Source organism: Lotus japonicus, chromosome 5 (assembly GCF_012489685.1).
Source record: "Lotus japonicus ecotype B-129 chromosome 5, LjGifu_v1.2".
Classification (NCBI taxonomy): domain Eukaryota; kingdom Viridiplantae; phylum Streptophyta; class Magnoliopsida; order Fabales; family Fabaceae; genus Lotus; species Lotus japonicus.
This window is the reverse complement of record NC_080045.1, coordinates 65,185,688-65,211,552: the sequence shown is the minus strand read 5'-3', so window position 1 is coordinate 65,211,552 and position 25,865 is coordinate 65,185,688. Positions and strand designations below refer to the sequence as shown.

Sequence of the window (25,865 nt, the reverse complement as noted above, 5' to 3'; positions counted from 1 at the left end):
ATAAAAAAATAATAACAAATTCAAGGTATGCCACAAAATTGAGCAACAGGTTACAGTGACACAATGCAAAGTTTAATTCTTTACTCATGACATTCAATGTTCAATAGGAAACTACTCTAATTATAACTGACTTTGCAGTATATGGCTGAAATTATGCCTCGTCCGCGGGTATATATGAAAGTATTAAAGATTTGATTTAGTTGTGACAAAATGCTTGAGACAGATTACATACATCATTTATATATCTATGCTACCTTAACCTTTCTCTTAAAAGCCCACCTTTCATCTTCATTTTCCTCAACCATAGAATCATTTTTCCATGACACTCGTTTCCCTCCTTTACAAACCCCATTCATCATATTCATTCCCAATCCAATCTGCTTCTCTTCCCCCCTTCCGAGTTTAAACTTGACTCTGTCTCTTCCTCTTCCCTTTGCTAACTCCATCCTGGTGCCTTTCTCTTCTTTTTCAGTGATGCCATTGGCCTGCAATACACAAATGTTTTCCTCCACAGTACCACTGCAATCTTCCGCAGCAAGTGAATGCTCCCACAATTTCTCACCGCATTTCCTCTCCTTAACCAAAACCTGATCACGACTATTATATAGGTTTTCCTTAGGAAAATCTGGGAGCCAACTTGGTATGTGCAAATATTGTATTTTTGCTTTCTTGAAGCGACAAATTGATGTGCCAGAATCAATGGTTAGCTTTGGATTTTGGCTTCCAGAAGTGTTTTTCAATGGAATTGGTTTGGTAGAGGGTGCTGCCTTAGAGAGGTTGACAGAATTCATAATCTCTTTTAGAGCTTTGGAACCCAGCAGATTACTTTTGTGCATTGCTGAACCACCAGGAAATCCTTTAACTGAGCACAGATCATGAATGCCATTGATGAGGTCAAAGAGGTTGGAGTCGGTACGATTGGAAGCATTAGCAAAGGAGGCAGCTGATCTCGCAATGGCTTGGATATATCTCACAGAAACATCAGTCAAGGTTTCAAGAGCATCATATTCAGAGCGTTTGTAGCCAACTGACTGGCAGATCTGCGCAACTGCAATTTTGGCTTTAGCAAATGAGAATTCTGATGGGGTATCTGCAACTTGATCATTAGGTTCTCCTAGAAATCTCTTCCTTTTGCCTTTACCCCTTCGGGTCACTTTTGATTTGGATTTTGCGGTACTGCTGTTTTGCATAGGGCTCATGGTAGAATAGTTAAAAAGAGAAAGGTAAGAGGAAGGAGGATAGAACTCAGAACCCTATGCAAAACCCTAGAGTCAAGAATTGTCCCAAATATGTAAGAGATGATGCATACCAGCTCTTTTCCTGAAATTAGAGATCAAGAAGAAATGCTATTAAAACTTGATCAACTTTACATAATCATTGTATACGAACAGAACACTGAAGCAGGATATATATTTAAAAGAAACAGTAAATAAAACAAATAATCAAGGACATTGATTACATACCAACATTGTATAAAAGTGAAGAAGAAAACTAATAGAGAGAAAGGGCATTGATTACATACCAACATTCAATAAAAGTGAAGAAGAAAAATAATAGAAAAAAGGAACAAAGCAATATATCAGATACAGAAAATCATACTGTGACCAGGCTTGTCATTCCCGGATAGCGGAGCGTAGCAGCGGACCCAAAAAACGCAATAGCAGTATAGCGCATAACGGGATGGCCACTACACTAAAGAAGGAGGAGGAGGAAGGAGGGAGAAAAATGAAGGAGGATGGAGGATGCTGGAGAAGTCACCGGAGGGTGGTCCAAGTGGCTGAGGTGCAGGAATAAGGGTCTGAGGGAGAAGAAAGGTGTAATGCGGCTATGTGTTTTGTTTTTCGGGGGCCTCTCTAGCTCATAATAATTGAAATACCAAAAATACCCCAACTAATAGAACTGAAAAACCAATAACACCCCAACTAATAGAACTGAAAAATAGAAAACGTCCTCAACTAATAGCCCCAACGCTCTAATTCGGAGGGCATTTTTACTTTCTGAACCTTCTTCTCTCTCGAAAAAACCTAATCCCTATAGCAGTAAAACAGCTCTGCGACGGCTGTGATTTTGGCCACTAAAGCGGCCAAGATTGCTATCCGCGCCACTAAAGGCACCGCCGTCACAGGAGACCTCCACCCCGCAGCGCCGCTTTCGCGCGCTATTGACAAGCCTGACTGACAAAAATGGAAATAAAAATTTCAAACTTATAAAGTGATCAAACAGAACATAAGTAGAATAACAAGATAGATTCCTTTATACAAGCCTACATAGTAGATTGATTAAGAAACTAAATTCTTTTTCATTAATGGAGGAAACTCTTGATTTAATTCTAATTTCCAATCGAAGTTGGCTTGTTAGCCTATTTCATATTAGGCCCTTTAAATAGGCCAACAGGCTAATGGCTTATGGTCTTAGTAAAATTTATTTCATTTCTATATTTCACGACATTTCTGCAGAAACTGCTGAGAAATTAAGAACAATAACAACTGCACATGCATAGGTTCAAACACAAGTGGGACAAAGAAGTGCATATCATAGCAGTTGAGAGAAGAAAATATCAATGATGTGTGCAAACAGTGTCCAAGCGGTAGTTCATAAATCTACTCAACATCTACATTCCACTATAAAGGACAAAACACCAGCTTCATAGCAAGAGGAGATTTATGCAACAAAGTCTACAAGAAAGCTCACCTTTGTTAATTACATTCTAGTGCACACTCCGAAAAACTCAATGCAAGTAATCACTGGTTATTCCGATAACAGCCCTGTCAACATCTGAGCAAAATAAGATAATCTGGTATACTTTCAATGCAAAAAAGTTACATAGAAAATAAGATATGACTCATAATGCTCCCGTTAAGAAAAAGGAAAATCCTATGAGCTTCTCTGTCATGATATGACTACCATCCCAAGAAAAATAACCCTTCAATGCATGCAAAAGCAAGTCTTGCTGCAAATGAAGTGGAACTGTAACAATCTCTATGTTACCATTAAAAGATATGGAGCAAGACATTAAAAAGGACCAGATAAGACACTACATCCTAACACACAAATATAGACCTCAAACTTCTATGGTTTTAGACAAAAATAACACTGAGGTTACTCAGTACACACTGCTCATACACCTGTATTAGTTCTGTGCTCGATTTCTAAACTAGACAAGAACAAAAGACTATAAATAATATGAACCAACAATATTCAAAGCTTGAGTACAATTACATATTTTATTTTTCTTTTCGTTGACAGGTTAAGTTTGAACCAATGGTATCACTCTGATTCTTCATTTTCAAAGCACTCTCTATGTTGCTGACACTAGACACAAACCAATTTTCGCTATACAGGAAACGACCCTGCAGCCTGCACACGAGTGTTATCTTTTTTCCTTTCTTTTGGTTTCTTTTTAACTCATTCTTTGGCAGTGAAACCGGAAAAGCAAATATCAGAATAATTGACTAAGTACAAGAATAACATTCCATTTCAGGCTTTTAGAGTAGTATTGTTAATCGCAGAGAATAGCGGAAAGCCAAAAATCCGCTATGTCAAAGCCCTCATAGCGGCAAATAGCGGATAGCGGAGAGCCCTCAGAGTGCCACGCTATAGCGCCGCGATATCCGCAATTTGACAACACTGGCTTTTACTACTGCATTGATTCTCCACGATATCGGGTATTCGACGACACTGGCTTTTACTACAGCATTGATTCTAGCAGGACTATTTGAGTGGTTTTTCAGAGTGCAATTAGGATTAAATTTTACCTAAAAGTCCACCGCAAGAGCAATCCTGGTGAGGAAACCCTTCCTTAACAATTCCGACCTAGGTGTAGTGAAGGCCAAAGGTCTCGCCAAGAGTGCGGCTCCTAGGTTTCGAACTCTCGACCTAGGGGTTCAAACAACCACTTTTTACCACTCCGACCGGCACCGGTTTGGTAATTGCAATTCAGATTACTAACTTTATTTTGTATTATTACCATTTGTTGTCAGCTATAGCATATGAACTTGCAATTCTTTCTATCACATATTAGTGGTGAAAACTAGTTTCATGTTATTCTGAACATTGTATGAACGATTTTGACAAAAAACCAAGTAGCAAATCAGAAACAAATAAGAAAAACATGTTGACAATGAACGGTTTTGTCTTATTCTTACACTGAACATTGCATGTTTAAAATGGAGAAGTTTATCTATGAAATCATCAAAAGTGTAACGAACGAACCTCTTCGTTAGGGGAAGAGCCTAAAGCGATACGTGGCTGCTTGCGTTGTTGCAACCGATGAAGGCGGAGCAGTGCGTGGTGGAGGGTGGGGAATGCGGTTGCGCCGCGTGTTGCACGGAGGCAGCTGCGGTAGCCGGGAAGTTGGCTTGTTGGTTACGTAGTGTGTGAGTGAGTGGAGGCGTTGAGGGTTTGCTCCTCACTGTCCTCAGGGCATTCTGATTCTTGATAGTTTTATTTTTGAGATATAAAAATGCATATAAAATTGAAGATTTTATTTGAAATTTTTAAATATTAACAATTGGAGTTTAATGTTGATTGATAGAAGAAATGCAAATATTAAATTTCATAATATTTAAGAAAGTAATTAGTACTAATGATTTGAGACGGATTGCTTGCATCTGTATCAAGCTTGGAGGAGGCGAGATCGCAATTCTTATTTATTTGCTTTAATTCATGATTGTTTTGAGCTTTTCTCTTTATTTGATCATGTTGATCTATCTTTTGTCCGTAGACAAGGAAACTCTTGCGCATATTTCATGGCCCAGAAGGATCCTGATCTAGCTAATGTTGTCTAGTTAGAGGAGGGACCTCCGGGGCTTTTAAACCTTTTGCATGTTGATCGTTTGGCTTCGCTGCCTAGCTCCAATTATTAATATATTATGACATTCGTTCAAAAAAAAGTACTAATAATTTAGATTGATTGAATAAATTTAAATATTGATTACAAAATAAGAATTTCGTGATTTTTGTTGTTGTTGTTATATGGAGGGAATAAGCCCGAAGCAAATGAAAACTACACAAGGGTAGAATGTGGGAGGGAAACCTACATAATGGTAGAATGCGGGAAAGAAACTCTAATACAATTAAATATAAGTGGTTTGAGCACTGAGCTGGGGACTCTCCGTAACATGGGTACCTATGGCTAAATCCATGCGCCATATTTTCTGGTAGTCTGCCACTTGGTTGGTACTGTTTCTGGGCTCCAATTTGATTAATAAGAGAGGCATAAGGGTGAAGAGAATCACAATGATTAAATATCTATTTAGCTGGTTCATCATTTGGTTGTTGCGTTGATCCAATTTGCCATTTAGCTTTTCCGCATAAGGCACCTATTGGTCTTCATTGTCAGATTGCTAGGAAACAACCACGAGTTGGGTAAGTTGGTTTGAATGTGGAAGTTCTTTAAGGAATCCAGGAGTTTCAGGTTTTTGTGGCTTTGTTTCTAATGAGGTTAGTGGGTGAATAATGGGGTTTTCTAACAATTTGGGTTGTGGGTATATGACTGAAATTCCTAAGTTGTAGCTTTTGGCTCTTTTTTATGGGCCTGATCTTTTATGGAAACGTAATTTTCGCAAAGTTGTGGTGTCGTCTCACATTTGTCAGAAATATGCCCTATATAAATGATTTTTTGATGATTCATCTTTTGAATAAATGTCTTATACATTCAGAAAATTGTAGTAATCTCTCATAATAAATAATTTTTCAATAGTTCATGTTTAGTTCGACTTCTCTAAAGTGAGAAAGTCACTTTAGATACGATTTTTCTAAAGTGAGAAAATCCCGATTATCCCAACCGTTAATTAAATTGCTTTATTATTAAGTAATTATTATTAATGGTCGAGGTAAATTACATTATTCCTTAAAAATAACTTTAAGAGCCAATTGGTACTATCACACATAATTATATAATTATATGGTGTGTGCGTGTATTCAGTATGAGCTGACAAATCTCCGTTTTGTAAGGAGGACAGTGAGGCTAGATGAGACAACACACAAGTGTTTTTCTTCGTGTTGACCAAAGCATCTCATTCCATTTCTATTTCATTCTAACTCTTCTTCATCTTCTTCCTCTGTCTCGCTCTCTCTTCACCTTCATTGGATTACACCAGAGAGATTCAATTCATTCTCTCTGGTTAATCTTAACCAAACCAGAGAGAAAGCAGAACAGAGGAGCCACCCTCATCCATTCCATTCTCTCTCTGTTTCCCCTGCCTCCACCATCATGGGCCCTCCTCCTCTTGATTCCGGCCATGCCCGTCTTCACGAACTCGGTTACAAACAAGAACTCAAGCGTGACCTCTCGTATACTCCTCTTCTTTATTTCAATTTTTCAATTCAACCCCTGTTTTTTTTTCTTCCTTCATTTCTTCTTCTTGTTTCAAATTTGCAGGGTCCTTGCAAATTTTGCATTTTCGTTCTCCATCATATCAGTGCTCACCGGAGTAACCACCCTTTACAACTCCGGCTTGACCTACGGTGGCCCTGCTTCATTGGTATATGGCTGGCTTATTGCCTCTGCTTTCACCATGCTTGTTGCCCTGTCAATGGCTGAGATTTGTTCATCTTATCCAACATCTGGTGGTCTTTACTATTGGAGTGCCAAGCTTGCTGGACCTGGATGGGCACCCTTTGCTTCCTGGATTACTGGCTGGTACTCTCCTCCACCCAAATATTTTACGAGCTAGGCCTATTTGATATGATGATTATACAATTGATTCTAAAGTCAAAATTAGTTATGTGAAGAAACTTATATGAGTAGCTTTTAGGTTTCATCAGAAATGATTTGACTAAAGAGAAATTGCAATCCTGGTGTTATAAAGCTCTCGCTATTTGCCTGACCGCACCCCAATTTGTCGATCTAGACAGTTTTATTTACCTTGTATTATTTTTGCAAGAGAGTGATTCTACCTCGAAACGGTGACCGGATAGTCACATTACAACAATCTTACCGTTGGCCCTCTATACTATATGTTCCATATCCCAATGTAATGGGTACTGTTTTTCTCTGAAGAACACCAGAGTACTAGACATAGGCTATTACTAATTAGCTATGTGCCTCACTAGTCCCTGCCTGCCCTGAAATAATTGAATGGCTATAGTACAATAGATGTCTCATTCTCTCTCTCTAACTCTCTAGTCTTTGTTTTCATTTTGACACCTCATCACCTCTTTTCCAAGCTTAGCAATTGTCTTAACACCTATCCAATGTCTGTACAAAAATAAACACCTATGACCTATCCAATGTATTGACATTGAGGATTTCCCTTTGTGGTACAATGCAATGCATATTCATTTTGCTGATCTGTCATTGGAATCACTTGCATATTTTTCTTTGTCATATTTATATCAATGACTTTGGATTAATTACTAATTTGTGTTCCCTACCACATGAAGGTACCTCAGTCAGCACTGTTGTCTTTATCTGATATATTAGATGTTATGCTTGGTAGTATTTAGCATTTCAGCTACCATTCTCAATTCAAAATTTTGCTATATCTTCCTCATAATCTTCCCAATACTTAAAACAGTAACTGATATAGTTGATACTAAAATTTTCATAGAAAGTTAATAGTAAATTCCTTATTCATTCCAAATTTCCTATGTTCCCTGTTCTCAAGATTTTGCATCTGCAATTTTCAAGTTGCATTTATACTTCAGTTTGACTTGTGAGTTAGAAAAAGCCACAATCACAGACATGTGGATAACATTTTGTACTACAATTTGAACTATATTTTAGAGACTTCATTATTCACTAGTATAATCATAAGATCAACAAGATGAAAACTTCTGTTAAACTCACATCGCATAGCCTTAATGCACTCCTTTCCTTTTTGTTTGCTTCTCAATTTTACAATTTAAAATGTTCAAACAGATTTATGAAAATGTTATTCTCTTCTTAACCAGCATGCAATATCTCATTATGTACTATGTGACTACAGATATTTAGTTTGTAACTCTCCTTAATGGCACATAGCTTGAAAATGAAGTTATTGCTAATCAGCAGGTTCTAATAATAAACTACACTGCTATATTTGCTCTCTTCAGTCATTTCTTTGATGTGTGTTATGGATAATAGATGGTTTATCTTTTTTTGCAGGTTCAATATTGTGGGGCAGGTATTCTTAAGAAGGCACATATTCTAGAATTTCAACATCCTTCACTTTTCGCTGCAAGGTCAAACTTGTCTGGGATGTAGATTATGATTATCCAATCGACGCTCTAACTTCTGATTTCTTTTCACTTGCAGTGGGCTGTGACAACAAGCGTGGATTTTTCACTTGCACAACTGATTCAGGTTATCATTCTCCTTAGTACTGGTGGGAAAAATGGTGGTGGATATGAAGCAAATAAATATGTAACTATTGCTTTCCATGCCGGACTTTTAGTCCTACATGGGATAATAAACAGCCTTCCAATTTCATGGTTATCATTCTTAGGGCAGTTGGCGGCTATCTGGAATGTTTTAGGTATGAAGAAATTTCCTAGTTGATTTATACATTTTCTAAGTTCAGTTCTCAGAGGTAAGTATTTTGGGATCTTTTTTTTTAGGTGTTTTTGTGCTTATGATTGCCATTCCATCGGTTGCAACGGAAAGGGCTAGTGCCAAGTTTGTTTTCACTCATTTCAATACTGATAACGGTGAAGGAATCAACAGCAAACCCTACATATTTCTCTTGGGGCTTCTAATGAGTCAATATACCCTAACCGGGTATGATGCATCAGCTCATATGGTAAATCGTTAGTACATTTTTCTTTCATTTCTCAGAATTTTTTGTCTTGAAAAGCTCTAAGAAATTTCTTGTCTTATAAATTTTCCTAGTTTAAACTCATTCCATGAGATTATAAACACTAGCATTGGCCAAGCTTGTAGATCCATCTTAGGAAAAGGTCAAGATGTAGTAACATGAAAGTTGGCTGTTAGAACTGACTTTGTTTCTGCATTAATTTGATATGTCCTCTGCTAGTAACCTCAGTTTAAGTTTCAGGAGTTATTAGGTGTGTGTTTGGATACAAGTACAATGTGAACAAACTTTTGCCCCACTCAATAAGAGTTTTGCTCGCTTTTTGTCTCAAAGTGATTGTCAACATCTGTTTGCCCTAGTACTAACGGGTATCCAAACATAGGCTGAAGTTGCTCTTTCTTTTCCACTTCGAAAATCTTGTTGTGGTATCCATTTACTTTCATAGGTTGAAGTTACTAAATGATTTAGACTAAGATTTGTATCCTGTTTACTTTAAACTTTAATTTCAGACAGAGGAAACCAAAGATGCTGATAGAAATGGACCAAAAGGCATTATAAGCTCTGTTGGAATATCTATTATTGTTGGATGGGGGTACATACTAGGCATTACTTTCGCAGTCACTGACATCCCATACCTTTTGAATGAAAATAATGATGCTGGTGGATATGCCATAGCTGAAATATTTTATATGGCATTTAAGAGAAGATATGGCCATGGAATTGGGGGTATTATTTGCTTGGCAATTGTTGCTGTTGCCATCTTTTTCTGTGGTATGAGTTCAGTTACTAGCAATTCAAGGTAACCATCTCTCTTTAGTGCTTTTTCCTTATGAGAGGGATTTAACATCTTTGGTTACTTATGGTGCTTAAAATTTGCACAGGATGGTTTATGCTTTCTCAAGAGATGGGGCAATGCCACTGTCATCATTGTGGCATAAAGTTAACAAGCAAGAGGTCCCCATATATGCTGTTTGGCTTTCCGTTTTGATATCATTTTGCATGGCACTAACGGTATGCATTTTGTCATAAACGCTTAATTTAGCTGTTTTCTCAAACGCACTCTAATTGGTTATTGTCATAAGCGCTTAATTAAGTTGCTTACCCCACAATAGGCATAGTTCTTATCATTCTATTCTTGCCGCGTCTCTAACTCAATTCAAACTTCATTGCAGTCTCTTGGAAGCATGGTGGCATTTCAAGCTATGGTCTCCATAGCAACGATTGGCCTTTACATTGCTTATGCCTTACCAATCTTCTTCAGGGTGACCTTGGCACAAAAACGTTTTGTCCCGGGACCTTTCAACTTGGGTCGTTATGGCGTCATTGTAGGCTGGATTGCGGTTCTTTGGGTGGTGACCATCTCCATCCTCTTCTCATTGCCTGTTTCCTACCCAATAACCATTGAGACACTTAACTATACCCCTGTTGCTGTTGGATGCTTGCTCATTCTTGTAGTTTCTTACTGGATAATCAGTGGTCGGCGTTGGTTTAAAGGCCCTGTAACCAATATACAAGTGAAGTTGTGAACTTGTGTATTAAATTGAACTCTTGTTGAATATGATTATTTTTTGAACCATTGTCTAGAATTTATGTTTCTAAATCATGTTTAATGCCAAACCCATGTTTTCCATCCACACAAAAAGCACCATCCATATTGATTTTAATAACATCCAAACTGGGTACAGGGATCTCCCTCTGTCTAACTTGATCAGGATGAAATTCATGTGGAGTGCACAAGGAATGATCTCTACTAATAACCATCTCAGCAGAATGCAATCTATTATCATCGACATTCTCATTCTCGCTCCAAAAGAATTTGCTAATCATCGCTTTAATATGTAAACCAAGATTTTGTGGAATTGCTAAATAAGACATGGTATAACTAGTGGCGGAACTTGAAGAAAAAATTTGAGGGAGCTAAAAGAAGATTGCAATATATAAACTATAATATTTTGTATTATTAATGCACAAATATTCATAAAAAAATAGTTCACATGAACCCTATAAGTTTTAATATTTGTGCAAGTTAACTAAGGCTAGCTGTTAAAAATGGAAAAAATGTAAAAAGGACTGAGGCTAGATTTGAACCTCAGCCCTTAACAACATGTGCGTGGTTCCCAACCACTGAACCAGTGTTGCATATTGTTTAATTCCATACACATTTTGTTATATATAGTATAAGCTGAATAATTTTTTACCCAAATACCTTTTTAAAATTTTTTCTAAAATATTTGAGGGAGCCAATGGGTATAGCTCCCTCCTGTCATCAAGAAGGTTCACCACTGGGTATAACTAGGAATGACCTGCCCCCACAGCTTTCATAAGTAGCTCTCTATCTACTTTTGATAGAGTTCTCTCATATAAATAAGAAACTTTAATGGGGAGAGTTCTCTCATATAAATAAGAAACTTGAATTGTATAAAAAATTGATTATAATTTGCATGTATAAAGATCTATTAGAAAACAATTTTTTTCTTAACTTTCACCGCACGTGAGTTGAAATTGCTCGAACAATTTAACACAACAAAAAAAATTAACGATTTCTAATTGGATAATTGCGTAAAACTGTTTTACATCGTACGTCAATGCAGAGTAAGTGAGCTCATTTGAAAAAAAAAATATAAGAAATTGAATTTAAATTAAATTTTTGTAAATCATAATTAATTTTCTTGTCAATATTACTACTTTTTGACTAATCACATAAATTTGTTCATATTAATTTATTCTTATGACCATTAAAATAATTTTTTTACAATTAAATTAAGTACTATGGTAGTTGAATATCCTACTCTTTTTAAGAAAAATGTTTCCAAGACCACATAAATACTATGCTACTTGAAAGTCGAAACAACGAATTTCAATTTGAAGCGGGATACTGAATTGGAATCGGATACGCAGAGGAGCACGGTGAATGATGGTGAGCCTCTCTCTCTCTCTCTCTCTCTCTCTCTCTCTCTCTCAATTTGAAATTAGGGTTTCTTTCTCTCTCTTCAAATCCCCAATTTCTGTGTTTTCCATTCATTGCAGGATGAACCCGAAGAACTCGAGCCCTTGTTTGATTACAGTCGCGTGCAACCCCTCAACAATTTCGTCTGTCTCGACGGTACTTTCCTTTTCCACATGTATATTCTCCACCATTTTTGAAAATCCCATTATCTGATGATCATGGTGATGATGAACTGTAGCAGATGACGAAGATGAGGATGTGACTTGTGCTGCTAAGAAGAGGAAGAGTTCTAAGCCTGTAATGAGTTTTCATTTTCTCCAATTTTGATGTTTTTATTTTTATTTTTGGTTGCTTCTGGTTTTGTAACTTGTGAATTGTTGCTGGGTTCAGGTTGAGAATGAGAAGAAGGAAACCAATGTGAAAGGGGTGGAAGTTGTGGACATTGAGGATGATGATTGGTTGCCTCCCCCGCCGAAAGTCGTCAGTAAAGCTCAGAGATCCATTGATGAGGATTCAATTGTCAAGAAATTGAGGTTGAGCACCGCGTTATATTGCTCGTTGAAAATCATTTTTTCCATTGTTAAACTCTAGCTGCTGCTTGCTATTGCCTTGTGTGTGTGTGTGTGTGTGTCTACTAAGGGCTGCTTATGGGGAATTATTTTCTTGAGGGTTGACATATATGGGTAATTTAGCCTTAACTGGAAAATGCAATGATAAAACAAAAATGTATCGACTTACAATAGTTTATCTCTTTTCTGTGTGGAGAGGACCAAGGTTCAAGAATGAAAAAACAGAAGAAAACATATTAGAGTTAAGGAAAGTCGAAATTATAAAAATTACTCATCTGGAGTGGACTATTCTTTTGCATTGGTCCTACATGTCAACATTATATAGGGATAGAGTTTTTATTTATTTATGTACCTACTCTTATAAGATGATTATGCATGGATGAAGGAAGTTCTTTTAGTCTGTTAGAAATAACTGTTATACTTAGTTCAGCAACTTTGCCAATTTGAAGTTACACATATTAGAAATAATTGTTAATCTTATTATGCTGAATTGCTGATGTGCTTATATTCTTTATTCACCAAATAATTTTCTATCGCTTCTCTCCCTATTCCCTACCCCATTTTCTCCAGCTTCTTATCAGGTGTTAAATGTTCATCATATGTTTGTAGATTGAAGAAGCAGGAGCTTGTTTCTTTTGCTGAATCAGCTGAAGATTTGTTAAAGAGTGTTGAGGAGTCTGCAAATTTGGAAAGTAGTAATTCATGTGAGTCTTCCACGGACAGTGTAAGTGACAAAGCTCAAAAACCTTCTGAAAGAGCAAAGATTCTCATCTCTGTCCAAGACAAGGATGGAACAAAGCAGATTCGTATGTTCATGGTATTTCAATTCTTCTGAAGATATACTTTATGTAGTCAATATACTGTAATAGTTTTTGTTGTTATTAATATTAGTATTAAGGGAAAATCTAGTTGTTATTTGTTGGAAATGCTACCAGGGTTGTGTTTATGATATGGGTTAATCTTTTTCTGAGCTGCATTTTGTTTTAGGTTGTATTGTTCCAAAGCAGGTGATAAATTTTAATATTTTCTTCACTTGTATCTTACCCATTTTTTATATTCTCTGTAGGATGATACATTTGAAAGGATTGTTAAAACGTATGCTGAGAAAATAAAGTGTGACCTGAAACAGATTGTATTGTCCTTTGATGGTGATAAAATAAGTCTGTCTGAAACCCCTGCTAGCCTTGGGATGGAAGATGATGATATAATTGAAGTTCATGTGAAGTGAAGTTGATCTAGGTGAGGAATGTTTTAGCTTCCTACTTCTAAGAATTCTGTGTACTTGTCATCTCGTTATGATACTTTGTGGTGATTATGTACTTATATGACCTAAATTAACTTCACATCTTCAGATGATGAATTTGATTCATGTATATAGAAAACAGAGCAAGGAAAAAAAAGTAAGAACCTTTAATTCTTCTTGAGACATTGAGCACCAATAGAAATAGAAGGGGATCCATGTTTGAGTGCTGTACATTGTGCTGGTTCACCAAGAGTGAATGTTTTCAGTTTTCTCAACATGATCAAGTGCAATGAGGTTGTTTGAAATAGTAAATTGGCATACTTAGGATGTTGGAAATATCATTTCCGAGAAGAAATGTTGACATGATTCTTCTTAACCCTTAGGTAATATCACTTCTATTGCTGTAAGATAAACTGCAATTTGTCTGAGGGAGACTTATATTGCAGGGGTAAATATTCATTATTTGATTAGGCGTTGGGCTCATGGAGTTTTTTCCTTGGGGGAGGGGGTGTTTTGCCAATAGAAGGTGGCCCTGCTATGTTGCTTACCTCTATTTGTCATTGATTACCTAGTTAGTTAGATCATTCTGTTGCTTTGTTGGAAATGCTTTAATCTTTTTTTTCTCCAGGTTACCTTTTTGATTCAGGTGAAGACCATGGAGCTCAAACTGACATTCTGCAGCCTTGTTTTGTTGTCACCTTACCAAAGTATACTATTTGTTATATCGTTAGTAGGTGAAAAACAATGATTTTGTTTGATATATTCGCAATATCAAGCCTAATTGTACAGCACATGAGCTCATATTTTGACGAAACTGTCTCAGAACACTTTCTTGGTAGAAATCTTTGGTGTGTGGTATAGGTTTGTGAATGTACAGAAACCATCCTATTGTTGATTTGGATTACTTTTTGAATTCACTTCTACTCCTCCTAGAATTATTTCTCCCCGACACAAAAGTTATTCGTAGTAGCTTATCACAGAATCACTTCTTCCTTAAATGTGTACACTTGCCGAGTTTTCAATACATATGATACACCGAGTGGCTTTTCTTGGGCATCAATTACAGCAATAATATCACTATAGGCTCAAGTATACTTGTACAGAAAATTAATGTTACTTGTTCTGTCGTCATCATATTTCACAGCTATTACAAACTGATTAAGGGCGCAAAACATGCAACACGTCCAGTCTCGCCTTGCATTTGAAAAATGGGTTAGATAATGCACTCTGCCATGTTTTACAAATGGTGGACCACTAAAAAATACAAAAATGCAAATTGAGTTTATACACTTAAAACGGAGTGGGTTGGCGGTTTAACCGTTAAAATATTAAACTAAAAAAGCAAAAAATAAAAGTAAAACCCCAATGGGCTAACTGTCTTGTCTCGCCATCAACTTGCTTTCTTTGGGTCAAACCAATTTCGCAACCACAACAACCGGTAACTAGTTTAAGTGATACATGTTCGATTTCCTTAATGCAAGATCTCATGTTCAAGTCCTACGATGATGGAAATGACTATTTTGGTGGAGTTTTTTATTATATAGAGCCTTGATCTGAAATGAGATGGGGAGGGGGGTAATGACTGAGTCAAAAAGTTTTGGTCCCTCATGAGGCACGAGGGCGTGGGCCCGAAATGGTTAGTCAGCCCATCCCGGTGGATGTAACAGGCGAGTTCCGATTGGCCCAACTCGGGTAAAGTTTCGGATTTCACATGCAAGAACACGATAACGTCCTATGTGGACCCCACACCCTCATTCCACGCTGGAAAGTTCCATCCCTCCAGTGTACACGTCACTCACAACCCCCCCAAACTGGGTAAAGTCTTAGGATCAACGCATGACTCATGCCTCAGAATCAATCAAGTGTGCCAAAACAAAAACAGAGTTACCAATTCTCTTTTTCTATCTCTTTTTTCTTGTTGCTGATTTTATTGGGAAACAATCACATTCACAGGTAGTACTTCTCTACCTTCTTTAATCTTTCTCAATTTTTCAAGTCATGATGAAGTGAAGTCACTCTCAGCTGCTTGTTTCTCTCAATTCACAAGGATTTCATGTTAATTGTTACATGTATGTTCTGCTTTTTAAAGACTCTTTTTTGGTTATTTTGTTTCATTTTTTATGGTGTTACTTTTTTTAACTAAACAAAATAAAATTTGAGATCTATTTTGTTTACTATCTTCATGTTGATGATATTTTCTGCTAGTCTTTTAGGAAAGTGAGAGTGGTTGGTGGCTATTTCTAAATTTTCATTGATTTGGATTTCCCAATCTGGGTATTTGTTTGATGAGTGATGACAATTGACAAGTTAAATATTATGATACACGGTGCATACTTGGATACACGATGAGATGAGGCAAAATCACAACGGACAAAAGTAACTTCTTTTAGCTTTGGTGGCTGTAAACCGTGATTCTGGCTTCACTGTGACCGTGTATCAAAACATGGACTTGTTGGTATGGTTTCACAACCCTGTGGAACCGTATTTGATGCAAATTTATTGTCTTTTTTACAGCTTTACATTCTATTGGCTTCACATGGATGTCTACACAGGACAACTTCAGATATAACAATGAGTTGCAAGAAAAGGACTCTGAACTGGTTAATCTTCCAGCTGAGCTGATATCTGGATTCTTCTTTATCCAAATTGCTACCTATGTTCTATGAGATTTTAATATTTCAGGGCTTTTTTATGTTTGAAATTGAAAACTAAGGAAATGGAAAAGGTTTGTGAATTCTGCTCAGCTTTGAGGCCCCTTGTTTACTGTAAGTCTGATGAAGCATATCTTTGTCTGTCCTGCGATGCGAAGGTCCATTTGGCAAATGCATTGTCCGGCCGACACCTCCGGACCCTTGTGTGTAACTCGTGCAGATACCATCTTGCTTATGTTCGGTGCTTGGAGCACAAAATGTTAATCTGTCGAGACTGTGATCAAAAGATGCATGATGTTTCTTTACCGCATCATAGGCGACCTATCAGATCTTTTATGGGTTTCCCTTCTGCCAGAGACTTTGCAGCACTCTGGGGTTTTGAATTGAATGAGATTGAAAACAGTGCCAATCAGGACCAGTTTGCATCTAGTTCTTCTGTTTCTGCACATTTGAATGTTGTACAAGTTTCAGGAAAGCCTGACATTCGAACAAGGGGGGGCTTAAGCAGTCAACATGACAAGGTATGCAAGATGAAAATTTCATTACCTCTTTATTATAGTGATGAAATATATAATTTTAGCTTTCAGTCGTTTAAAAACTAAGGTGATAGCTATTTCCCTCATATTATTTAGAAAATGTAAAAAAGAGAGATAACAAATGCCAATCCAAAGAGCTTAAACCAAATGAATTTATCCAAATTTAGACCACAAGATTTCTATGTTTTTGGCCTTTAATGTACGAGTTTAAATCAGATACATCTTCTAAGTACTTGATTTTGTCTTGCAGGTATTGTACTGTGATCAAGAGCGACGAGCTATTTTGCAGCAGATTGTTGATTTAAAACGGTTTCAGCTAAATGAGGAGAGTGGCCATTCTGCAAAGATAAATGGGTTAAGAGAAAAAGACTTGTCTCCTTCCGTATATCATACTCAAAAGAAATTAGATGACAAGTTCAATCAGCAAGCACAAAATTCCCAGGATCTTGCTACTAATCTTCTTCGAACAGGCAGTTCCCATGCAGAGATGAATCCTGAAACTTTCTCTTCTACGTTTTCTGAACTTGATAGTTTGTCTTCATCTTCAGTTATAGAGCTTCCCTTGCATGGAGAGTTGTTTTGGACATCGAGAATTCCACTTCAAAATAATCAGGTCACATACTTATCTTTACAAGCTTCTCCTACTTGGAACTTTGCTTTGGTGAGATGTATGCATTTGGAGTTAAGCACAGTATGAGATCTAATGACAATTTTATGAAAATATGAAGAATTTGCTTGTCTGCAGTTTAAAAGATAACATTGGATTGGGTGTGTCCATTGGAAATATATCTAGGCTATGGTGTGGAGTGGGAACGAAGAACCAAGGAATAATAAAAACCCTTAGAATTCTATATTGGATAGGAAACTATCAATAATAAGCTACCATCCATAAGACAGATAACATGCCTTAAATAGGTAACTCAAAGGAACCTAAATCTGATTAGAAGGGAAACACAAACTTACGAATCAAGTAATCCTAGTCTAGAATAGAAAACAAATCCATTATCCAGTCTTGAGTCATGTCCAACCGTAACTTCTGAGATTGTTATGAATAATCCCTAAATCTCCTCTTACAAAACCTAATTCCCCATTTTCTGTCACACTATAGATTATATAATAGTATAATTTGGCATATCATTTCCCATCCTGCATTAGGATTCAAATGGTGAGAACTTCTATACCTGTCTGAAGTATTTTCCATGCATTTATAATAATCAAACAGAAAGCTTTATGCCCATGCCGCCGGTGCAGCCAGCATGAACAAACACATTGACATGTTGATGAAAGAACTAAAAGGCCATACTGGAAAAAAACAAAATTAATACGTGTATTACAGTGTTATCTTGATTAAGTGCCTATATAAACAACCAGACATATAATTAGCATGAGAATTTGTACAACAAAATAGGAGTACATACCAGATAGGGTTCCTAAAATTAAATAAGCTTCATAAAAAATACTGTTTCAAACTTGTAATGGTGATGCTTTGATCTTATTACTTGCTGACCTTAGTAGTTGATTCCCAATCTGCCAGTGACAAGAAATGCATTTGAGTGTCTGACATAAACAAGAACTTATTTATTGTACACTGTTTTGGTAACTATATTAACTTATTCATTTAAATGAGACTGGTTGATAATTTGACATTAAATTGATTCTTCAGTATCAAGCATCAGGTTGAATTTATAGTTCTGGCCAAAGTAGAAATTCTTTTTTGTCAATGTGCAGTTGTGGTCTCAAAATATTCAAGACCTTGGGATATGTGAAGAACTTGTTTGTCAGGATGATTTTAACATACCTGATGTTGACTTAACCTTCCAAAACTTTGAGGAACTATTTGGAGGAGATCAAGACCCAATTAGAGTAATGCATGGTGATGAAGATGTCTCCTTCTCTTCTTTAGAGAAGGATATGTCAGTCGATAAGTCAGATATCTTCAATACAAGTGCAATGGAGGTCTGAATTTCTTCCATTATTCAACATATTTTTATTACCTGTCAGTGTATTGATAATTGAAATACTAAATCAGACAATAAAGATAATAACTCAGGTGTACAGATTCAAGGTAAAATTAATAAGATACCCTATGACTGAGATAAATTACTTTTTAATCGTATTGTTGTTTTTCTGTCATGAAAGGACTCTTCGGCAGCTGCATCCGTTACTATTTCGCACTCTGATCATGAGAACAAGGATATGAATCCTCTCAACCAGTACAATCTAAGAAGCAGGGATCATGCACATACAATTCGGCCTTTTCAGTCAACTATATCACTCTCCGATTTGAGATTCAGTGCTGAAAGTAATCACAGTGATCGCAATGACAGCGCCCTTTCTCCCTACAGTGAAGGGAAAGACTATTTTGGAAATTAAGTTGAATTGAGGATTGCACATGTGGAGGCTAAACTCTAAAGGACATGTCACTGTGAAGTATAAAGAGAAAAAGTCTCAATTGTGGGTTCTTAGTGCCTTGTGCGTCAATGCAACCTTGTTCTTTAGCTGAGCATTTTTTATGTGCTGTCCATTCATGACCTACCTCTACCTGTTAGGATTTCTTGACTCACTAATTTGGTTCAATCTCCATCACAAATATTGTTGTTGGTGTTGACTGTTGATCACAGTGATGCATTTTATCCATAGAAATGTTAATTATTAAATAGATTATGTATTTTCACAATTTTGTCAAATTTATATTCTTTTACTTCCAGGCATTAGAGGAAATTTTAACTTCTATCCAGGAAACTTGGGAGGGATTTGGATTTCCTGCAATTAGAATTCCCTAAGGTCACCTCAGCCATGTCTGTAGCCGTATAATCAAGATCTGACAGCTCAGATGTACATATATCGATTTTAAGTGTATAGTTGTCATTTTGAGTATGATGAGCAATCATATTAGGATCGGACGACTGCCGAACCAAGACTGCAGGAAAGCCATATCCAAGGAAGAGGGTGGTAAGGCAGAAAGCCATTGAGCTTTGCATCAGCATGCCGTAGATAATACTAGTTATATCTATTCTAAACTCCAAAAATTATACACCATTGGGCTCATGTTTACTTAATCAACTGATTCTTTCAATTCCATACACATTTTGTCTGTTTATATGCTGTAACTAGCATAGCAGCATAACATATAATTCTAATTCCTATTCAGAAGAGTTAACCTTTGTGCATGTAATTAGGAATATATTCCAAACAAATCCTTTTCTATTTTTAAGTTGACTTGCAGTAAATAATCTAGCCATCTTGATAACATGTGTCCTTTATCTATGATCCATTTTTTTGCTTTAGACAGTGTATTAAGGAAATTGACTACAGTCATGAAAAACATGTATGCATAAACAGTGTCCTTTTGTCCTTGTCAAAGTTTAGTTATGGACTATAATCAACCCTTGTCACTTGCATGTCTTTGCATTGATGAAACACAAGAACAACTAATTCAGCTTTTAGCTCTAATAGTATTATGACCAAAGCTGTAATGACAGGGAAAGGTAATCTGACCATTGTTTGTTTCATGAAAATAAGAATATTATTTTAGAAGAATAGTGTGGCTAACTTAACAACCATGACACCTTTTTGGAGAAATTAACGTGGGAATGTTTGGATTGGATGTGTATTACTTTGTTCAACTAACATTTTGATATTAGATTTTGATGGAGTAGCGATTAGAGGAAGAGGTTGTTGTAAATGTGATAAAGAAGCAAACATTGTCTCTACCCTCTGCCTCAAAATAAAAGGACCATGATGATGGGATGTTTATTCGTAAATCACAAGTGTCTTAATCCACTTCTTGCCTTGAAATTGGGAAACCTAAGCAGAGAGACCAACAGCCAGTACTTTCTTTGAAACTAACTTGAATTTCAAGCATTTTATAATCAAATGCTGTTTCCAACCGCAATTGCACTTTGAATATGCCCTCTAAACTATCTTGTCTTCTTATCATTTTGTTTCTGTTAGAACCCAAAAGAATGTTAGTTGCTCATACATATCTATGCTCAAAAGAGGGAAAATAAATCATATGAGGTGGACCCTGATTTGGGGGTTTTTATGTGATTGAATTTTGATTAGAGTATAGTATTTGGTTTATCAACTAAAGGTGCTTGCGTGTGTGGCTTTTGAAGTTTATAGATATGATTGAGTAAATCTTCATTTTGGTTTTTTTTTTTTTTACATCAGAAAGATAAATTGCACCTGTCAGGAATCGATCTCCGGACTTCCCCCTACCCAACTCATATGTCCCCAGCTCCTGGTTTTTTTTTTTTACATCAGAAAGATAAATTGCACCTGTCAGGAATCGATCTCCGGACTTCCCCCTACCCAACTCATATGTCCCCCCAGCTCCTACCACTTGAGTTGGTTTTGTAAACACATTTAAGATACTGATTTTGGTCCTCAATCATAAATTTTTTAACATCAAATTTAACCAAAAGTTATGTAATTTAAGGGTTTATTTAGTGTACACAAAAAAATCCTTATGTAAGGTTGCACCACCCTAGATTTACCTGTTATAGTGGGTTAATATTCAGGTAAATCTATTCCCTCAACCACCACTCCTCCTACTTCCTCACCCATCACCACCTGAAACCCACAAAATAAAGAACAAACCCAGAAAAATAAATTTTCCCCAAACCTCATCAACCCAAATACAAGTAGAGAAACAAAATAACAAAACAAAAGAGGTTCGACCCAAACTAAGCTGTACTAGAAACATCTTACAAGAAGGAAAAAATAATTGTTCCAACACCCACTAATACTAAGTACCCAGGTTCTATACAAAGTACCCAGGAGACTAACACCCCCAATTATAATATCTATTTTAGACCTCCAAGCATCTTAAAACAGCAGCAAACACGCTATTATCCCTGCGATTTTCCACCTACGCACATACCTAGAAATAACTTCCCAACAAATCACCTTAGCTCGTTCCCTTTCACCCCATCGTTAGCGAGTACCTCTAGACACAAAACCCAGATCTGGAAAACAAATCAAATTCACCAATCAGAAGCAAAAATAGTTCATCTGAACAAATAGGTGCCTTCCTTTAAACCGTTGGAGATGAAGGTGAACAGATTGGTGGGAAATCCAGCACCACAATCCTTGAACATATCAGTTCTTTTTCCTCTGAGCAGATCTGTCCCAATCGATGGGAAATCCATCTCCTTCATAGATCGGTCCTTTAAACCGTGTTGGTTTTTTATTTAATGGTGGTGGGTTAAACCAGGATTAGATAATTAGTTAAAAAAAATTAAAAAAAAATTTATACCTACTATAGCAGGTAAATCTAGGGTGGTGCAACCTTACACAAAGATTTTCTTGTGTACACTAAATGAACCGTAATTTAACAAACAAAAGTTAAAGTATCAATTTGATATCACTAAATTTTAAAGATCGAACCAACATTCTGAATTATTTTTTTCAAAAAACCAAATTAACTGCTCAGTCTATTGTTTTTTAGAACATTAAACTAACTTTTACCATGATTCCTAGATGGATCTCAATTCTTATAAAATGTGTGATGCACTTAAGGAAATGTGTAGGTGTATAATTATTATTGAATAAAGAGGTCAATTAATTGAACTCAGTATTTTTTTTTTACAATAATTGAACTCACATACATATACGTATGAGGGTATATATATCATATTTCTCATAAAGATTTTTATTTATTGAATTTAACTTTCTCTTCATTCAATTTCCACTTATTTTTTCTTTCAAAAAAAATTTGACTAATTTTTTTTATTGTTTAATATAATAAAAAAATAAGAGAAAGAGAAGAGAAAGAATAGTTGGAAATTAGATAATGATTTTTTTTTATCAATTGACATTTTACCCAACAACATATAGGATAACTTGAGGGAGTGCAATTTGACCTCACACCCTTCATTTTATTTTAAGTGTACTTATTAGTCTCGATAAATAATCTATGACTCTCATTCATGCAATTTGAAGAGTAAACCGCATAGAATTTTGGTTCGATGACATTTCCTCGCAATTTGAAGAGATTAGGAAAAACTAATGGAGCTCACTCTACAAATCTCTTTCATACGAGATAAGTCAAACTAAAAGGAATTGAGATTTTCTTCTATGTCTAAAATCTCTCTTCAATATATATCTCACTTCAAACTCGCTGCTACCGAACACAGCATAAATGTGTCTAAATTTAGTGGATGAAGGCAATGTTTTACACAACCAGGATTTTCATAAATCCAACACACACACAAAAAATGATATTTCATAAATTCAAGTAATTTAATTGATGCATTTACAAGTCACACAATTTTCAATTCTCTTCAAATGTCAAATGCTCTATAGAAAGACAGTGTAAGAAATGCTGCATATCACACACGGGACACACCAAATAAAATTCCCAAGAAACTCCCTGAAAGGCATTCAACTCTTTCCAAGAAAGGAAGGGCAATTAGGTAAAAGAACTTCTCCAGCCTCGAAAATCGCGTTGAGGTCCGAAGCTGCATTCTGTTAGAAAAGTGTGTCCATGACGGTTTTTCCCTCGCACATGGCACCAGTCACTATATAACCTCCTTCTTCTTCCTCTCTTTCTCTCTCAACTCGCTTTCTCTCTCTAAAACTTCCCTTCTCTCTCTAGAAGCAACAGTGAGGTAAGGGTTTCGTTCCTCTTCGTCGTTCTCTGGTAATCGTTAGGGTTAGCTTCCATTTTCATGGTGATTTCTTGATTCTCTGTTACTTGTTTTCTTCAATCGAGCTGTGAATTTCAGTAATTACGATGAATCTGTGTGAAATTTGATGTACATTGATGATTGATTCGGTTAATTCATCGTCACGTTTCTAAAATTGTACTCGCATTTTGCCTGATTTTGCAGAGAGAATGCAAATGCATAACAAGAACGCTTGCTCACCGTCCTCCAACGGCGGTGGATTCCGCACCGCCACCACCGCCGGCTCCTTCGCTTCCATGTACGACTACGAGAAGCTCCCGTCGCTGTCAGGAAACTCCAGCGGCGCTTCGCTTTACCCGTACACCGGCTCTGCTGCTCAGTACGACTCTTGCTTCATCCAGAAGCAGCAGGACATGGTGAATCGCCACAACATGTGCCTCACTCGCCTCCTGGAAACTTCGAAGGAGGTTGAGGCTCTGCAACAAGAGAACGGCCAGCTCCGTGCCGTGAACAACGAGTTGCAGAAGCAGTTGGATCAGATCGTCATTCAGGCCTCGCTGGAGAATCGATTTGGAGGAGTCGGCGGTGGTTGTGGCGGCTCTGCCGGCCAGACGCCGCCGTCGGCGGCGTTTGAGCATCTCGCACATGCGTTCCGTAGCTTCCAAATTGGGGATGGGAAAGAGAACTGCGCTGATTGGAATACCAACAATATCAACAATATGAATGATAAGGAGATGCAGGAGGTTTCAGATCACGCGAGTCCAACGAGCGTGATTGAGAGTAACAATGGTAATGTTGAAGTGGAGAGGTACTCGCTGCCGAAGAGCATCTCTGTTAGGTCTAATGGCTACTTGAAGTTGGCTCAGCCTGTGCCTCCGGCGGCCACCACCAATAATGCTTGCCGCCCCAAGAATGCTACTCGCCCACGCGCCTCCTCCACTCCCTCTGATACTGTTGTAAGAACTCTCACGCCAATTCCATTCATGCTCACTTTTTTTAATTAAAATTAAAATACTATTTATTATTTATTATTTGTTTTACTATTATTGTTAATTGTTAATTGTTATTGTCTTCTTTGATTCTTGTGTGATTAATTAATAATTGATTATTGCTTCTATCGTTATTTACCGAATTTGTCTTGGCCGTTAGTTGCTAATAATTTTTCTTGCAAAAGAAGTAAAACCTTGCTTGTTTATGTCATTACCTTACATGGTAGCTGCAACGAACAGAGTATAGTTTGGTTGTTTTTTCCATTTGCCTCTGCTTGTTTTGCAAGTGTCACTATAGCTATAGTTAGGAAAAGGGTTGGGCTTCACAGGTAGATAGACCCATAAGAAATAGCCCAAGCCTTTTTTTTGGGTCAAAGCCCAAGCCTCTGTGAATTGTGACTTGTGTTGTGTATCAATGTTTTTTTCCTGGATAGTTGTTAGGTGACACTACCAATTAATGTCAATGTGTAGGATCAAATGGGTGGGTATAAATTTTATATGATGAACAAATGTGGGTGCATATTTGATTACTGCTATCCAGAAGAAATTGGGGGAAGGGGGTGGATTGGCTATCTAATTGTTGATTTATGCTATTTGATTGATTTTGAACTTTTTGTGTGTTGCTATGGTGCAGCAAAAGGTGTATGTGCGTGGAGGGAAGAAAGAGGAAGAGCCTCTGGAGATGGTAGTGTATAACCAGGGGATGTTCAAGACTGAGCTGTGCAACAAATGGCAGGAAACTGGTGCATGCCCATATGGAGATCACTGCCAATTTGCTCATGGGATTGGGGAGCTTCGCCCAGTGATCCGCCACCCACGCTATAAAACAGAGGTCTGCAGGATGGTGCTGTCTGGGGTTGTGTGCCCATATGGCCATAGGTGCCATTTCCGCCACGCACTTACTGAACAAGAGAAAGCTGTTTCACAGTCTAAGCCCAGAACAACCAAAATGGAAAGATGAGAGAGTCTGCTGAAGTTGTTATACACATCAAAACATAAATGGTACATATAATTCTTGATTGTCTGTAATTACAAACATGAACAGACATATGAGGTAGAGTAATTACTTTCATACAGTAAAAAAACAAAGAGGCTTGCGGCAAGATGAGATGTAGATCAGGATTCGTAAGGAGAATGTGGTCCTTTCTTTTTTGTTTGTTTGGGCATTCTGGTTTTTGAAAATCACATACTGATACGTCTGATTGTCCCAACCCAAGAATTATACTTTTGTCTTGTTATTTCATCATAATGAGATTTGATTCTTTGCAAAGTAAGTAATTTCTGATTGTGGTTGTGATGTTTCTACTTTCCAGTGTTAGTCTTCTCTTTCATTTCATTTACCTGTACTTTTCCTTTCTAAAATATGTTTGACTTTCATTTGCTTATTGAGTAGGAAAGTAATATATGTTAGGCTAAAAAACACTCATTACTCTCATATTCCTGTCATACCACTTAGGGTAAGAGTTTATGAAATAAGCCTTGTGCTTAAATAGTATTTTACTTACTATCACACCACTTTCACCTAGTACTATGGTAATACTTATTTTTAGATAGTCCAACAAT

The 25,865-nt window shown here is 36.9% G+C and overlaps 5 protein-coding genes across 11 annotated transcripts; 4 read left to right on the top strand and 1 right to left on the bottom strand.

Annotated features, from left to right (window-relative positions):
• Positions 1-142: 142 nt before the first annotated feature.
• LOC130718113 (transcription initiation factor TFIID subunit 8) lies at positions 143-4,431 on the bottom strand. Of its 3 annotated transcripts, none has more exons than XM_057568581.1 (3): positions 4,213-4,431; positions 2,692-2,775; positions 143-1,320 (listed from the first exon to the last, which is right to left on the bottom strand). In XM_057568581.1, exon 3 carries the CDS (start codon positions 1,197-1,199, stop codon positions 246-248), a length of 954 nt encoding a protein of 317 aa, XP_057424564.1. In that variant the 5' UTR covers positions 1,200-1,320; positions 2,692-2,775; positions 4,213-4,431; the 3' UTR covers positions 143-245. The 3 variants fall into 3 exon arrangements, with proteins under 3 accessions (XP_057424564.1, XP_057424563.1, XP_057424565.1); XM_057568580.1 differs by having other exon boundaries at positions 2,692-2,765; XM_057568582.1 differs by lacking the exons at positions 2,692-2,775; positions 4,213-4,431 and adding an exon at positions 1,600-2,114.
• A 1,527-nt stretch (positions 4,432-5,958) lies between these two features.
• Positions 5,959-10,311, top strand: LOC130718244 (amino-acid permease BAT1 homolog). 2 transcript variants are annotated; one of them, XM_057568776.1, is made up of 8 exons: positions 5,959-6,294; positions 6,383-6,643; positions 8,090-8,108; positions 8,240-8,459; positions 8,542-8,723; positions 9,245-9,534; positions 9,617-9,746; positions 9,908-10,311. In XM_057568776.1, the coding sequence occupies exons 1-8, from the start codon at positions 6,215-6,217 to the stop codon at positions 10,259-10,261; spliced, it is 1,536 nt and encodes a 511-aa protein (XP_057424759.1). In that variant the 5' UTR covers positions 5,959-6,214; the 3' UTR covers positions 10,262-10,311. The 2 variants fall into 2 exon arrangements, with proteins under 2 accessions (XP_057424759.1, XP_057424760.1); XM_057568777.1 differs by lacking the exon at positions 5,959-6,294 and adding an exon at positions 7,932-7,996 and having other exon boundaries at positions 6,504-6,643.
• Positions 10,312-11,543: 1,232 nt separating this feature from the next.
• LOC130721015 (uncharacterized) lies at positions 11,544-14,411 on the top strand. 2 transcript variants are annotated; one of them, XM_057571739.1, is made up of 7 exons: positions 11,544-11,652; positions 11,763-11,838; positions 11,921-11,979; positions 12,073-12,215; positions 12,861-13,068; positions 13,318-13,490; positions 14,123-14,411. In XM_057571739.1, the coding sequence occupies exons 1-6, from the start codon at positions 11,647-11,649 to the stop codon at positions 13,477-13,479; spliced, it is 654 nt and encodes a 217-aa protein (XP_057427722.1). In that variant the 5' UTR covers positions 11,544-11,646; the 3' UTR covers positions 13,480-13,490; positions 14,123-14,411. The 2 variants fall into 2 exon arrangements, with proteins under 2 accessions (XP_057427722.1, XP_057427723.1); XM_057571740.1 differs by having other exon boundaries at positions 11,573-11,652; positions 11,924-11,979.
• A 903-nt stretch (positions 14,412-15,314) lies between these two features.
• Positions 15,315-19,358, top strand: LOC130721246 (putative zinc finger protein At1g68190). 2 transcript variants are annotated; one of them, XM_057572009.1, is made up of 5 exons: positions 15,315-15,447; positions 16,009-16,666; positions 16,932-17,294; positions 18,410-18,637; positions 18,821-19,358. In XM_057572009.1, the coding sequence occupies exons 2-5, from the start codon at positions 16,211-16,213 to the stop codon at positions 19,052-19,054; spliced, it is 1,281 nt and encodes a 426-aa protein (XP_057427992.1). In that variant the 5' UTR covers positions 15,315-15,447; positions 16,009-16,210; the 3' UTR covers positions 19,055-19,358. The 2 variants fall into 2 exon arrangements, with proteins under 2 accessions (XP_057427992.1, XP_057427993.1); XM_057572010.1 differs by having other exon boundaries at positions 15,437-15,563.
• Positions 19,359-23,154: 3,796 nt separating this feature from the next.
• On the top strand, positions 23,155-25,607 carry LOC130720236 (zinc finger CCCH domain-containing protein 15). Of its 2 annotated transcripts, none has more exons than XM_057570864.1 (3): positions 23,155-23,295; positions 23,518-24,269; positions 24,937-25,607. In XM_057570864.1, the coding sequence occupies exons 2-3, from the start codon at positions 23,523-23,525 to the stop codon at positions 25,261-25,263; spliced, it is 1,074 nt and encodes a 357-aa protein (XP_057426847.1). In that variant the 5' UTR covers positions 23,155-23,295; positions 23,518-23,522; the 3' UTR covers positions 25,264-25,607. The 2 variants fall into 2 exon arrangements, with proteins under 2 accessions (XP_057426847.1, XP_057426848.1); XM_057570865.1 differs by having other exon boundaries at positions 23,250-23,358.
• Positions 25,608-25,865: the final 258 nt, after the last annotated feature.

What these genes read in the sequence shown, in the direction of transcription:
- LOC130718113 (XM_057568581.1), bottom strand. Translation starts at nt 1,199, where the DNA reads ATGAGCCCTATGCAAAACAGCAGTACCGCAAAATCCAAATCAAAAGTG.
- LOC130718244 (XM_057568776.1), top strand. Translation starts at nt 6,215, where the DNA reads ATGGGCCCTCCTCCTCTTGATTCCGGCCATGCCCGTCTTCACGAACTC. An exon ending in GGCTATCTGGAATGTTTTAG is followed by an intron (nt 8,460 to 8,541) that starts GTATGAAGAAAT and finishes CTTTTTTTTTAG; the next exon opens with GTGTTTTTGTGCTTATGATT. An exon ending in ATGATGCATCAGCTCATATG is followed by an intron (nt 8,724 to 9,244) that starts GTAAATCGTTAG and finishes CTTTAATTTCAG; the next exon opens with ACAGAGGAAACCAAAGATGC.
- LOC130721015 (XM_057571739.1), top strand. An exon ending in TCAATTGTCAAGAAATTGAG is followed by an intron (nt 12,216 to 12,860) that starts GTTGAGCACCGC and finishes ATATGTTTGTAG; the next exon opens with ATTGAAGAAGCAGGAGCTTG. An exon ending in AGCAGATTCGTATGTTCATG is followed by an intron (nt 13,069 to 13,317) that starts GTATTTCAATTC and finishes TATTCTCTGTAG; the next exon opens with GATGATACATTTGAAAGGAT.
- LOC130721246 (XM_057572009.1), top strand. Translation starts at nt 16,211, where the DNA reads ATGGAAAAGGTTTGTGAATTCTGCTCAGCTTTGAGGCCCCTTGTTTAC. An exon ending in TAAGCAGTCAACATGACAAG is followed by an intron (nt 16,667 to 16,931) that starts GTATGCAAGATG and finishes TTTGTCTTGCAG; the next exon opens with GTATTGTACTGTGATCAAGA. An exon ending in TTCCACTTCAAAATAATCAG is followed by an intron (nt 17,295 to 18,409) that starts GTCACATACTTA and finishes GTCAATGTGCAG; the next exon opens with TTGTGGTCTCAAAATATTCA.
- LOC130720236 (XM_057570864.1), top strand. Translation starts at nt 23,523, where the DNA reads ATGCAAATGCATAACAAGAACGCTTGCTCACCGTCCTCCAACGGCGGT. An exon ending in CCACTCCCTCTGATACTGTT is followed by an intron (nt 24,270 to 24,936) that starts GTAAGAACTCTC and finishes GCTATGGTGCAG; the next exon opens with CAAAAGGTGTATGTGCGTGG.